We start from the raw sequence: 15,018 nt of genomic DNA, 5'->3' as shown, positions 1-15,018 counted from the left end.
GGCACTTCTCTTGTCCGCGTTCTTCAGCAAAAAATGTCAGCAAATGTGGTTATAACTATACGGACACTCGAGGCAAATTTTGCCATCATCGTTATGACCGTTATGACGGCACAGTGGCCCTACCAAGCAGCGAAAAATGCTGAAAACGCCCTACCGTAGGGTAATTGCCCTACGGTTGGGAACACTGACGCGGCGGTCGGTCCTGCCGTTGCACGTAATCTCACGCCAATCGCCGATGCGGTCCGCTGGTACATGATATCTAGAGCACCTGTGTATGCTCCCATTTATCGCTAAGGGGAGGATCTTAAGGGCGAACTAGACGCAACGTTTTGCCACACGCTGCACCCGCCAGATGGCCTAGCAGGCGCGTCGTGGTTAGGCCTAGTTGGCCTAACCGCAAACCGTCAAAAGTTGCGGTTTGATTCCGAGTGCGCGATACGGCGATGACATCCACGATAATGCGATCGCCGGCATGCAGGACAACCAGTGCCGTCTAGCAGTGGCATGCAGAAGTTAACTATAGCGTGCGGGTACGCGCGTGAAATTTCGTGAAACTTTTTTTCCTCTCCAAATTTTCGCACCGCGCAAGGTTGGCGTGTGGGTTCTGCTAGTGAGCGGGCCTTACGTGAGTAAATACCGTAAATAAGCAAGATGTCAAAGACATAAGTTTTGTAGTGTGTGCGACACTCTGGTTTCTCGGCCGTGGCGGCGGTGCTGGAGCACCACAAATCTGCGATGAATGAGGTGTTTCTCAGTAAAAGCGTGTCACATTTTGACATGTGGTGTATACGTGCAGATGTTCGCCAAACGATAATACCATTTTTATCCGAACACGAAAGCTTCGTCTAAACCTATTTTAACAACGCGTGGTATGTATGGTGAAATACATTGTCAACGAGGACCGCATTTAGGGTGCAACCGGCTATCGCAATAAATAAATAAATAAATAAATAAATAAATAAATAAATAAATAAATAAATAAATAATAGATAGATAGACAGACAGACAGATAGATAGATAGATAGATAGATAGATAGATAGATAGATAGATAGATAGATAGATAGATAGATAGATAGACAGACAGACAGACAGACAGACAGACAGACAGACAGACAGACAGACAGACAGACAGACAGACAGACAGACAGACAAATGGATAGATAGATAGATAGATAGATAGATAGATAGATAGATAGATAGATAGATAGATAGGTAGATAGATAGATAGCGCTGCTTTTGCTGCGAGCCCCTGTTATAGTAATGCTTTGATCCTCTTCGTAGGGTAACTCCCTTTGCTTCATCTGTTCTCCGTTATGCAGGAGTGACACATGCAAGGTTCCCAAGGTCTTCACCTTGCTGTACGGCGACAGAGCGTCGACGCTCACGGACGCCCTCGGGCGGCTAGGCTTGTCGCGCGTGCAAGTTGACGCCTGCGCCCTGCTGCACGATCTCACCGACCTGTTCGTTGTCGTGCCCAGAAGCTTCCCCATAGAGGCATCCGACGAACTGTCCAAGTTAAGCGGCGAGTCGGTCGTCACTTACGACAACTTCCGCCGCGCCTTTACGTCCTTCATTCAGCGGAAGTGCCGGGGCGACGTGTTCTCCTTCTCGTGGTACCGGCACGGCTGCTTCGGAAGCATTCTGTTCGAAAGAGCAGCGTTTCGTGAACTCTTCGCCGCGCTAGGTCCTCACTGCACCGCCGCACTGCTACTGGGTTACTACATTTTCGAACGCGCCGACAGGGATACTTTTGTCCAGTGGATCGGGCCGCCGGCGTCTGGAGTCAAGGTCAACACTTTGCCAAGCACTGAGCGGTCTGACGCAGCAGCGTCTTCCTCGGCACCGCGAGTGGAAAACAAGGCGCTGCACTTAACAGGTCAAGCCCCGATGTCTGGTGGCGGCACCGTTGGCCTCGGGACGACGAAGGACGGCGACGGCCAATGTTCAAACGGCGTGAATCCCGTTTCTTCGACTTCGTCAGCCACCGACCGCCACGCGGCCGAAAATGAAACTGGCGGTCGGAAGCGACCTGCCGGAGTGTCGTTCTCCCGCCTGAGGGCGCTCAAGGCGAAGAGGGTGCGACGTCACGAGCCGAAAGCCGTCCCGCGCAGCCAGGCGAGAGAAGACGCCTACAGGTTTCACGCGTGGACCATGCTGTACGTATCGGACCGCAGGAGGGTGGAGAGCCGCTTCATGCTCGGGAGCCCCTCGAACCTGGACAGCGCCAAGAAGCTGGCGGACAAGATATTCGCCACGTGGCCAGACTGCCCCGTCGAAGTCCGCCACCACGCCTGCCTGCTGCGCGCCCTGAGGCAACTCTTGAAGAACCACAGGTCCTGCAGGTACGGCAGACTTCTGACGGAGCACTGTCCGTCGCAATACGGTGGCGAAGCCGGTGAGGACAAATGCAACGACGACGTCGACGACGGGGATCTCTTGCTGCTGGCTTCTCTGTCCGATCTCGTGAAAGACCACGTGCCGGTGAGTGCCGTCTCCGGGTTCACGCATGCGGTCCTGCGGAAGTTGATCCCGGTGGAACTGTTTGGTTCGAAGACGAACTCGAGGAAAGTCATCAGCCGGGCTGCTTCAGTGGCTCGGATGAAGAAGGGCGAGGTGCTCAACACAGCCGCGTTCCCTGCTGAGCTCCGAGCCGACCAGGTCCCGTGGCTGCAGGGAATGGCGAGCACCAAGGGCAACAAGAAACTTCCGTGGCTGCGCGCCATGGTCACGTGGTGCACGAAGCTAGCGGCGGCCATCGTCTCCGTCTGCTTCTACGTCACGGATTCGCGCAAGGGCAAGCGGCAGCTTCTCTTCTACAGGAGGCATGTGTGGAACGCCATCATCCAGGTAATGTACCGCTTGAAGGGGTAAAAAAGTTGGAAGGCGATTTAACCCCCAGTTGACATCGATGAAAGACAATGTCTTCCTGAGCGAATTGCGGATGAGAAAGGTGCGGAGTGAATGCGCGCGACACTCAATCGCGTCGCCTCTCGCTCGAGAGGAGTAGGAGGAGCCTCGGACTGCTTAAAATTTCTGACTGCGCTATCTTCGTGATGGATCGGCCCACGTCTTCAGACTGCGCACACCCATGGGTTCTGCACACGAAAGAGTCTAGAAACAGACATACCCGATAAGAAAAAGTTGGGGTAACTCGCCCAGCAAGACAGTGCCTACAAAAAAGCGCTTTTACGCTTTGCTGGGATGTTCAAATTTGGATCGCGTCTCTGCTGTGGTTATGCTTGAAATGAAAGTGTACATATCGGTAGCATATTTCGCGCACTGAGAGCCTACGCAGAAAACCCTTTGTCCGCAGTTGTAGCTGGTATACCGTATGTTGTCCGTTGCGGTTGTGGATAGGATTATGATAGATGAACAAAGGCCGTATAACGTTAATATTCTAATCTGTTTTTATTTCAATTTCCTGCCCTCATATTTACTTAAGCGTCGAACGGTGACCAGCAGCGTTGTTTGAACAGCCCAATAAAACGTTGTCTTCGTTTATGGGAGGTTACAGTTGTTTGCTTTCAAAACGAATAGCATTGCCTACTTTGACAGGTTTTCCTTATCTAATTGGCTGGCATGAGGCGTGGAACACGCAGAAGTCCACAGGGATTCGGTGGGACCGAGTGCTAGCGCAGTGAAAGATAACAGGATGAGCAGGGTTCACCGAATACACATAGGAGATATCGAATCGAACACTCAAACGCAGACGCCTATATTTAGAGCAGGAATATTTATTTTTGCTGTATAATTAGGCAAACTGCCAGTACTGAATAACGCAAAAAAGAGACAGCTATCAGTGACAGATGATTCGTTTTAGACACAATATCATCTAGTGTAATTGAAAAAAAATTGGCTAAGGTTTAACTCTAGTAAACCTAGTTATCAGGAGCGAAATGTTTGTTTGGCTTGGTTTTGCAAAGGCTATGCGCACAATGTTTCATCAAAGTTAGGCCACAGTCTTTCACACGTTACACACGCTGTCGAATGGGCTGTCTGAAATTGCGGTGGAACCTGGCCGTCGCAGTCGAGATTGCCGCCAGCCGAGAGGTGTGGTTCATCAAACGTTTGTTGTGGGTACCGTTGCTTGTGTCCACGGATTCGTCTCCACTCTCTTTGTTCGTGTTGCTGAACGACGGTGACTATTGCAGTAGCTTCCATCTTGGGATGCTTCCGCGCTTGGTAAGCTTCTCTATAACGTGCTAATTTGGCCTCTCATTGCTTCCGTGTTTCAGCAGGCAACTTTGCCTTTGCTTGAGAGTTGGCAGCCTGCCGTCTTGCTATATCTACTGGATCATTTGATACATCCTTTCGCTTGCTGGCCCAGCCGGCGCGCCATGCGTGGCGAGACTGAGTGATATTGAGTGACCAAGCGCCGCGAAGCAGCCTTTAAACTCTCGCCTAGTCATGTGACCGCAGAAGCGAGGCTCTGAGCGAGCGCAGCTGCGACGCCTTTCCGCAGCGGATCGCGTGGCATGACGTCACACGGCTTCCGGATTGGCTTCCAGCCATTGAGCACTTTAGCAGCAAATAAAATGGACATGTTAAGTATACCCCGTTTCATTCATCAGGTGCAACGCTGTTGCAGCAGATGGACGCTGTGACAGAACGCGCGGAGTGATAGATTTTCGCGACCGAACTACTTGCGTAGCTTCCGCAGTGTTTCACCTGATGTCTAAAACGGAGTGTAGACGGACATGTGCAAAAGACCTCCTTGATTGGCGCGTAATGACAGACACTTTTGAGTGAGGCGACGCATAACTATGGCACCTTTGCCAGCAGTGGTGTGTTTGTCCCTTTGACTCCGCTTTCATGAACGTTCCATGTTGCAAACTTCGTAGTTCTAAGCCTGCCCTGAGCTCTGAATGTGTAGTAATTCACATGCACTCTTGTTCTTTTATATTACGTGTTCTGTGTTGACGCGTGTCAGTGCAATAATTCGGCACCTCGCCGCAAAAATGTCAGGTCTGGGCGTCTGGCGAAGACATCCTGCAGCATGCCGACGCTTCCAGCGGGCCTCCCAGGATGAAGGGCGTCGGCCGTCTGCTTCCCAAGGACGAAGCCGGAGGCGTCCGGCTTCTGGTCACCGCGCCCATCGCCAACACCTTGGAGGTGAGGTTTCGCACCCTGAAGGTGTTCCTCGACTCTCTCAAGGTCAACGGTGGTGCTGACAACCTTTACCACCGATGGAAGTCGTTCGTCGCCGAATGGAAGGAACGGGACAAGCCCAAGGTCTTTTTCGTCAAGGCAGACATCGAGAACTGTTTCCACAGCGTCGATCACGGGGTGAGAGAAGAATACCTGTATTTTGCTACCATTTTCGTTCGACCAATAGCCGGTTGCAGTGCCTTAAGGGGCATTCAATAGAAAGACTGACGCATCATAGACTGATGAAGTTCTCATTGAAAACTCTTTGCGCTATTTGGCAGTAAGAGTTTGGTTGTTAGAAGGGCAAATGAAGGCTAGACTTCCAATTTCGGGATTTCGTGCCGAAATCCCAACGCAGGTACGTCTGTGTGACGTCACGGACTTCGAAGCACATTCTCGCATTTAGACCGTCGTAAGAGCTCTTGAAACTAGCGAAGCTTTGTGTTGGGCTCCCTTAGAATACAGTGCAACCCATCTTTACCAATAAAATATGAACTTGCATTCGCATTTCCCTCCCATAGAATTACTAGTATATTTGAAAAGCATAGTGTGTAGTTCGGTTTTACTGGCGGCGGTCACAAACGGTTCGGAAATTTAACTCTTGTTCAGATTCTGTGCTGTGTAACTTTTCTATACCAACTGTACATCACGATCAAGTATGACACTGGGGATACAGATTGGTGTGACAGGGACCACTGTGTCGACTGTGATAAGTAGACACTCTATGTAACAATTTGAGCCGATTGGCTGTTACATTCCAACGGTACGTGCTTTAGGCTATGATTGAAAAGTAAATTCTGACCGCTCAAAGTTCTTCAGACACTAAAGAGAAGAATAAGCTGAGATGTATTAGCAGATTTTCCTTTTATGGTAAAAATAAACCCTCTCTGCCTAGAAAGCTTGGTAAAGCCATAAAAGAAAAGAAAACCAGGAAAACAAAAGTAAGACATGAAAGACCGGTGGCGACGCCACCTTGAAGTTACTGCAACAGTTCTCCATGACGTCGCGGATTATGATGTCGTCTGCTCGGGACTAGTTAAGTATATGACAGTGATGGTATGGGCTACATTGTATTCTAAGAGAGCCATAGAATAAAGCAAGATTGCATAAGCCTTACTCAGCCAAAGCCCTCCGAACCAAATATGACAAAATACTCCGAAATCAGTGTCGTCACACTTACCTACCGGCACTGGGGTTTCGGCGCGCCAATCAAATAATGAACCTTGGACATTTTTCTTTTTTAATGATCAGCATATTACCGCAAAACTAGCGAAAATGAGTTCTGAAACAATGCTTCCGCAACGGATTTACTGATTCGTTCTGCGTGCCTTTCAGGTACGTCTAAATCTGTGATTAAGCGTTTTAGCATTCCGCCTCACTCGGTATTCTGCTCCAGTGACCAGTAATTGATTGATTGATGAAGTTTAACGTCCCAAAGCAACACTGTGGCTTTGAGGGACGCCGTACTAGAGGATTCCGGATTAATATTTAGCTCGTGGCGTTATTTAACGTGCACCAAACTCTGGGTACAAGAACGTGTTTGCATTTTGCCTCCGTCGGAATGCGGACGCGGCGGTCGGTTATCGAACCCGCGACCTCGTGCTGAGCAGCAGGACGCCATGACCGCTGCGCCGCCGTGGCTGGTGGGACCAGTAATGAAACCGTGGCTTCGTGTTCACCTGCACGGCGGACGTCATATCCAGTCAGGCACACAGTTCTGGGGCTGTGGCTTCCCTACGCGATAGCTACGTAAAATATTTCGTGCTTTTTATTTCAATGAACTGACGAGATAGCTTAAGAAAGCTGAGGGAGTTGAGTTGCGTAGTTAGCGTGGTTAGTCATTGCTTTTCAAATCGAAGGTTTCTTTACCTCTTACTTCGATTTTTCTACTATTGCTGCTGCTGCTGTCGCTGTCTTGCATGTCGCCTCGGAAGGTGGTTCACATTGTGCAGAGTGACAGGAGCGTGGCAGAGAGTAAAGTAGACGGGAGAAACTCGTTTGGACCTTTCCATCGCGTGCCCACAATCTCCGGAGCTACATGTGTCGCCACAATACCCTATTGACAGCTCTAATTATCCGTGACTACCCCCCCCCCTTTCCCCGAAAAAGCATCCCAGAAAATGTAGCGCTCACCGTTCCACTAACGCGCAACAGCCAGAGGGGAGGTAGACAGAATGGTAGAGAGGTGGTAGGGAGAGGAGGCAGAGAATGGGTGGGACCGGTGCAGTCGCTAAACGAGCAGATGTGAATGCCAAGGTTGACAACTGGGCGTGTTGGTATAGCATATTAGAGGTTGGTTTGCGCAGCATTTTGACGAGACACACAGAAGAGAAACACACACCACAGAGCGCTATGTGAATGACAGCCTTGCCACTTTTCGATCGCAGTTCCTATTCATGGGTGAAGGGCGGGAGAGGGAAAACGTGACGCGAGAAAACGAGGAAACGCTACCACTGGACACAACAGTGGTTGCGTACAAAGTGGATAAATTGAAGTTCAAGGTGCAATACGGCACGTTTCTGCTGTTTCTGAAAAACAAAGACCATACAAATTTGTCAAGCGGACAAATGACGCACGGCGTGCAGGCGCAAAGCCGCATTGCGTGAAGGCAACCGGTCAATAAACCCACACATGCTACCTGAAGGCATCAATGTTGCCGGATTCGAGACCCTTGTTATGTAATAAACGAGAAGAACGGGCGTTAACCGAGGAGCCCGATTTTTATTAGTCATATCATAAGCCAACAAACACTGACACCAAGGACAACATGGGGGAAATTACTTGTGCTTAATAAAGGAAATAAAGAAACGATAAATTAATGGAGATGAAAGTGGATGAAAAAACGACTTGCCGCAGGTGGGGAACGATCCCACAACCTTCGCAGGTTGTGGGATCGTTACCCACCTGCAGCAAATTGTCTTTTCATCCACTTTCACTGCCATTAATTTATCATTTCTTTAATTCAATTAGTAAGTACAAGTAATTTTCCCTGTGGTTTCTTTGTGTCTTTGTTGGCTTCTCATGATATCATACATCTGCGAAATGATATTTGTGTAAGCGTCATTTTTTTAATCAAACAGGCTCTGCTCAAACTTCATAATTCACTTGGTTGAGAAACCATAAAATATTCTTTCGGTTCCGTTCGACATTTAGAGGTCATTTTTCAAGAATATTTTTACTTGATTCGGACCAAAAATTTCACTTTTCAAACATACCAGCTCAAAAGACTATTATAAGGACGAGATAGTCAACAAAACATGTGAACATTTCTTCAGGGTCTGGGTTAAACTGATACTAAACCTTGTAAAGACAGATTCCAAGCAACCCCCACATCCCAACACCCAGGAGAAAATGATTCAAGACCTGTGAAATGTCTTAGTAATGAAAGTTTCTGTAGCTTGTTGCTACAAAACAAGTCAGTCTAGGTGACAGTACCCTCGGCGGGATTCGAACCCACAATGCCCGGTTTAGGAGACCGATGCCTTATCCGTTAGGCCACGAGGGCGAACGTTTTGGCAATCACTACGCGCCGACAAGACAGACAAAAAAATTCCATAACGCATAACCTCTGTAGGATTGTGAACTGGTGGATTCCCGGGCGAATTCGATGGCAAAAGTTTTCAATCGAATGCAGAAAAGCCCTGGACTGTCGCGGCCGCCGCTCCCGAAGACATCGCAAACAGCGCAAGTCACCCAACCGCACCAGCAACAGGACAGGTAGCGCCATCTATGAATTCATTTAGTAACTCCGCCATGATACGCGACCGCTTGGCACGTTGCCGGTTTATGACGTTGCTGTTACCCTGCTGCTGGCCTGTCCACCGTGCTCCTTGCAACCGCCAGACTCAGAATCATCATTGTTTCTACTCCCTCATTGTGACGATAATTCGGCGCAGATGCAAGTGGACAAGAATGCTTGTCGATACAGCACCGACAAAAGTGCGCCTGCGACGTCTGTACCGGTTCGAAGGTGGGTACTGACTGCAACAGGCGTGGCCGAAGTATCACGAGTTTCGCGCCAAAATGAGCCTGGCGGGCAGTTTGATTCGGACTGAGCGGGAGTGTAAGTGGCTCGTGATCTAATTTTTTGAGTTTTGCGGACAGTTTGAATCGGACGGAGCGGGCTTGTCAGTGGCTGGTAATGACCTATTTATTATGAGAAAATAAATTATTTCTTATTTCTTTTTTCTCAGCACGGAATGTGAGCACAGCGTCGCCATATCTCCGTGACGTCAGCGGCGCCAAAATTATTCACGGATTTTTTTGTGTACATACGACGTTTAACTTGTCTTTTATGCACTCCTTCCTTTCCTTCAGAAAATTTTCTTGTTTTGGGTAAGCTGGATTGTCGGCACAGAAATCTGACATCCAGAGAGTTTGCAAGAGCGAGAGAGAGGTCATGTTTACTTCATGAACTCATTTGGACCTTTTCATCGCGTGCCCACAATCTCCGGAGCTGCCTGGGTTGTCGCCACAATACCCTACTGACAGCTGTACTTATCCGTGACTACACGGCCCCCCCTTCTCACTCCCCGAAAAAGCATCCCAGGAAATGTAGCGCTTCCGTACCACTAACGCGCAACAGCAAGAGGGGAGGTAGGCAGAATGGTAGAGTGGCGAAAGGGAGAGGAGGCAGAGAATGGGTAGGACCGGCGCAGTCGCTAAACGAGCGGATGTGAAGGACAGCCTTGCCACTTTTCGATCGCAGTTCCTATTCATGGGTGAAGGGCGGGAGAGGGAAAAGGTGACGCGAGAAAACGAGGAAACGCTGCCACTGGACACAACAGTGGTTGCGTACAAAGTGGATAAATTGAAGTTCAAGGTGCAATACGGCACGTTTCTGCTGTTTCTGAAAAATAAACACCGTACAAATTTGTCAAGCGGACAAATGACGTACGGCGTGCAGACGCAAAGCCGCATTAAAGCACCGCAGCTTCTAGGCGACACTGCGGTAACTGTCGCAAGTGCGGACGTGCTTCCTATCGGCTGCGCTACTTTCCTATGCTTTGGCGGATTGTCGAACTTTTCGCGGAAATTCTTCTTACCAGCGATCGATGGAACCTACAAGAAGCATGGGGATACCGAATTTCTGGCGGTGGGCCCATTTTTTCCATTTTTGAAGTTCGAGCTGGGCCAGCTGAGCGCTAGGCCTAACCGAGCTCCACACCTGAAGGGGCCGAGCCGAGGCCTAGGCGAGGCGGCCGTGCGGCGCTCGCAAGCTAACATGAGCCTGGAAATGGAGACCGTGGACGATGCCACTCCCCCGGACGAGCTGTCAAGCGGGGCAACGGGGTTTATTCGGAGAAAAGGCCGTTTCACGCGCGCGCACGGCGAGGCATCCGCCGTGCGCGAGCCGATGGGGAATCCTAACCCCGCCTGGCTGGCGAATAAGCTGGCTGCAAGATCGGTCGAGAAGCAGCTCGCGGAGGTTCCAGAAGGTGCTGAGAAAATTATTGTTCGCCCGAAAGGAGGTATTAATCGCACCCTGGAGGAAGTTGGAAGACTGCGCATTCACGTGTACCTGGCCCAGGCAGCCGGGGTCGACCCGGAGGCTGCAGACGAAGACGTAGCATCATCAAACCTGACGCAGCAGCCGATCATGATAGCTACGCTAGACGCGGCACGAGTAAGCAAGTACGCTGCGATCAGGGCTCTTCGGGTCAGTGGATCTATGGTCGAGACGAAGGCGTATATTGCCATGCCGGAAAACGGAGGGAAAGGAGTGATCTACGACGTCCCGCTGGATGCAACTCACGAGGAAATCCTCGATGCACTTAGAAGAAATAAGAAAAACCCGTCGATCATTGGAGTCGGAAGATTTGGGCGAAATCCAAATATGTATTGATCCTGTTTGAAGACTGCAAAGTGCCGGTGGAAGTTTACCTCCGATGCTTCCCCACACGCTCCTACCTATGCAAGAAAAAATATGAAGTGCGCGTCACCAGCGGAAAACTTGGACACCGGGCGGACGTTTGCCCGAACCCCGACGACGTCAGATGTCGGGGCTGAGGAACCGAGAACCCGGAACCAAATCAGAGCTGCGAGCCTCGATGCTTGCTATGCAAGAAAGCCCACCTCCTAGGCGACAACAAATGCCGGGAGATATATCGCATGCCGTACATCATCAAGAAAAAGATATGGGAGAAGAAGATGGAACAAGAGAAGCTCCAGGCGCAAGCCTCGACTCAAGGCAAGCCCCAGGCCACCACCCCGGCACCTAGAGAGGAGCATCGAGTCAGAGCAAGTGATGCTACCAGAGACCAGGTGGGGCAGCAGTCGAGAGCGAGGTCTAGTTTGACACCCGGAAGGAGGTCCAGTTTGTGGTCCGGAGGGGGCCGCCAGCAGACCCCAGCCAAGGGGCCTGGTGACCAGGGCCAGGGACCCGGCCTGCCGCCCAGGGACCCCAAGGACCCGTGGGGAAGAAAATACGCGCTTGGTAAGCTTTGGTAGCAAGGGCTCCGAGGCTGAGAGAGATGAGATTAGCTTACTTAAGAAAGAAATAGAGGAGCAGAAGAAGGCAAACATGAGGTTAGAACGATTGCTGAGGGAAACCCAAAATCAGTTGATCGCACTAAAAACAGAAGGGCCCCGTCGAGGCTCCCGAAATATGCAACACCCACATCACTCCTCCTGCTCCTGTGCCAGCTACAGCTACGACAGGAGGAAGAGGATGTCAATGTTGATTTTACGAGACAACCCCCTTCCAAACGCAAGGCTGGGGAGACCGACCCGCTGGCGAGCTGGCAAAAGAAAATTGAAACGTGGCTGATGAAAATGGACAAGGAGAACGGAACCATGAAAGCAGGACAGCTACAGAATGGAGGAGCAATTGCGCTATTACAGGCACAAGTGAACCAACAGTGTTGCAAAATAGACGCCCTAAGCACGCCGATGGATACCTTAGGCACGACAATAGCTGGGCTGTGCGAGAAAATTGGAGCAATAGAAGCGATTATTAATAGAAATGGATAAACGTTCGGGTAAGAAAAATGGCTCCACATTCTGGCAGTGGAGCGTTGCTGCAACAACACCTCGAGCTACAACAGGAAGCACCCGTAGGCACGGTAATGCAGGAAACGTGTAAGGCCCCTGTTAGATTATCGGGTTACCAGAGCTTTGACAGCGCCAAGGGGGATAAATGCCTAGTCGCCACCTTCGTAAAGCGAAACATATTGCAACCATAGTCCATGATGTCTCCCAAAGCGAGGCAGAGGCTGTTCTCGTTGAGATTACCACAGGAAAGAGAAATAGAGATAGCATATTTCTCCTGAATGTGTACAGCCAACCCAGGAAAAAGAAAATTAAACTCATTACTTTATTCCTCAAAGCCACAGATGGGAGACCACTCATCATTATGGGAGACTTCAACGTGGCCCACGAGGAATGGGGATATACATGCAGAGACCCCAAAGGTAGACGAATTCGGGAGGATATACACACGCTGGGGTTTGCTCTACATACTGACCCATGCGTCCCTACGCGCATAGGCAGTAGTATAACCAGGGACACTGAACCCGACCTAACGATAAGTCATATGGCGGGAACAGTAACGTGGAGAAGCACAGGACAAAATTAGGCAGCGACCACTTTATTATTTCGCTCATGCTAGGAATAGGCGTCAGGGCACGCCTCATCAAACAGCCGAAATTAATGGAGTGGGATAAATTCAGAGAGATAAGGAAGGAGGCCTCACTGCTGGATGATATCTACAATATCGACAAATGGGCACACCTCCTTAAAACGTACATAGGGCAAGTGACTGCAACTGTAGAGGATGAGGACGCACTCCCAGCGCTAGACAGCAAACTGCTGAACATGTGGAGCAGAAAGAGTATCCTGGAGAAAAGGCTCAAGACACAAAGATGGAACAGGAATATTAGACGAGAACTAGCCAGACTCAACGAAGAAATCGAAACATATTCGATTAAGCTCAACGAGCAGAATTGGTAGGGCAAGTGTGATGAGATGGAAGCCAATATGTCTCTCCAAAACCTGGAGCCTTCTCAGAAATCTCATGGACCCTAGTAAATCAAAAATGAAAGCTAGTACAAACCAGGTGAGAGCGAGGAATACGAGCTCATTAGCGAGCTCCAAATAATAATTATGGGGTTTTACGTGCCAAAACCACTTTCTGATTATGAGGCACGCCGTAGTGGGGGACTCCGGACATTCCGACCACCTGGGGTTCTTTAACGTGCACCTAAATCTAAGTACACGGGTGTTTTCGCATTTCGCCCCCATCGAAATGCAGCCGCCATGGCCGGGATTCGATCCCGCGACCTCGTGCTCAGCAGCCTAACACCATAGCCACTGAGCAACCACGGCGGGTGGCGAGCTCTAAGAGACATATCTTGGAAAAGCAGAGAGCGAGATGTTTAAGGACTACGAGGGACCTACCAACCCAGATCTCGATGTCCCCATCACCACAACAGAGGTTAGAGCAGAGCTTAATAACTTCAGAAAGAGATTGGCCCCCGGTCTGGACGGGATAACGAACACAGCTCTCAGGAATTTAGACGATGAGTCCATGATCGCACTAACCAAATGCATGAAACCAGGTGTGGAAAAAAGGAAAACTCCGAAAGACATGGAAACAGGCGGACGTAGCCTTTATTCCAAAGCCAGGCAAAGTACCCGCTTGAACAACATGCGACGAATCTCCCTTCGTGTTCGTGTTGTCTACTTCTCTACTCTTGTGTCCTGTCTGTGCGCCTCACCTCTCTTTTTTGCATAATGAATCCTTACCAACTAGCTGAGCTTTCTGTCGTTCCAATCTCCTTCACCTCGTGTGTAGGGAAATTGATGGAGCATGTTCAAATGAGACTGACCAGGTACGCGGAGGAGAATGATCTCTGGCCGCATGAAATGGTTGGATTCCGGCCAGGGCTCAGTACATATGCCATGCTCAGACTTAAGCATGATATCCTAGACCGATACGACTCAAGTGACACCAGGGCGATCCTAGGCCTCGACCTCACCGAGGCATTTGACAACGTTAGCCACAAGGCTGTCTTGGCAGGCCTTTAAGAGGTGGGTGTGGGACATAAGGCATATGCATACGTCAAAGACTTTGTCACAGAGGGATGCGAATATAATATTTCTGGGTGTAAAGTTCCCTCCCATCACACTTGAGGGCAAAGGGACCTAGCAAGGGTCGGTGCTATCACCCTTCCTATTCAACATGTCGATGAAGGGTCTCCCGGCGGAACTCAATAAGATTAAATCGATAGAATTTAGCATGTACGCGGATGACATATACATACATCTAGGTTAACAGTGGGAGTGACACAGCCATCGGACTTAAACTACAGATGGCGGCGAATAAGGTGGAAGAGTATGCAGCCAGCAGAGGCCTGGCGTGCTCGCCACAGAAATCGGAGCTATTAATCATTGAGCCAAAACATCAAAGGGACACGCTGGGAGCAGCAGACCCATCAATGTTTTCGTAAATGGAAAGGAGATTCCCAAGGTGGAGTAAATCAAAATTCTGGGCATGTATATCCAGAGAAATGGATACAACCTCACGACAATCAAAACGTAAGAAGGATACGCGGCGCAGGTCATGGGGATCTTTAGGAGAGCTGCACTCAAAGGCAGGGGCCTCAAAGAGAATGGCCTCCTCCGACTCATGCAAGCCTTTATTACCAGCTGAACAGCGTATGCCACACCGTATCTTCTGTTTAAACAAGAAGAAAAATAGAAAATAGATGCGATCGTTAGGAAGAGCGTTAAGAGAGCCCTAGGGCTCTCAGACTCGACCTCGACAGACCTCCTTCTCAAGATAGGGGTTCACAACACGCTGGTTGAGCTCACTGAGGCAGTACGAGTGTCTCAGTTGGAAAGATTAGGCCAGTCCAAAACAGGAAGAA

At 49.8% G+C, this 15,018-nt stretch overlaps 1 protein-coding gene and 1 non-coding gene across 4 annotated transcripts in view; one reads left to right on the top strand and one right to left on the bottom strand.

Annotated features, from left to right (window-relative positions):
• The window catches only part of LOC135904182 (telomerase reverse transcriptase-like), a 62,670-nt gene that overhangs the window by 42,851 nt on the left and 4,801 nt on the right, over window positions 1-15,018 (top strand). For all 3 annotated transcript variants that reach the window (XM_065434812.1, XM_065434810.1, XM_065434811.2), the window contains exons 2-3: window positions 1,321-2,848; window positions 4,967-5,287. In XM_065434812.1, coding sequence (XP_065290884.1) covers window positions 1,321-2,848; window positions 4,967-5,287 — 1,849 coding nt within the window. The remainder of the gene's footprint in view (window positions 1-1,320; window positions 2,849-4,966; window positions 5,288-15,018) is intronic.
• On the bottom strand, window positions 8,582-8,654 carry TRNAR-CCU (transfer RNA arginine (anticodon CCU)). The gene has a single exon. It is a non-coding gene; the product is annotated as a tRNA-Arg (tRNA).

Source organism: Dermacentor albipictus, chromosome 10 (assembly GCF_038994185.2).
Source record: "Dermacentor albipictus isolate Rhodes 1998 colony chromosome 10, USDA_Dalb.pri_finalv2, whole genome shotgun sequence".
Classification (NCBI taxonomy): Eukaryota; Metazoa; Arthropoda; class Arachnida; order Ixodida; family Ixodidae; genus Dermacentor; species Dermacentor albipictus.
This window is presented reverse-complemented; position numbering and strand designations above follow the sequence as displayed.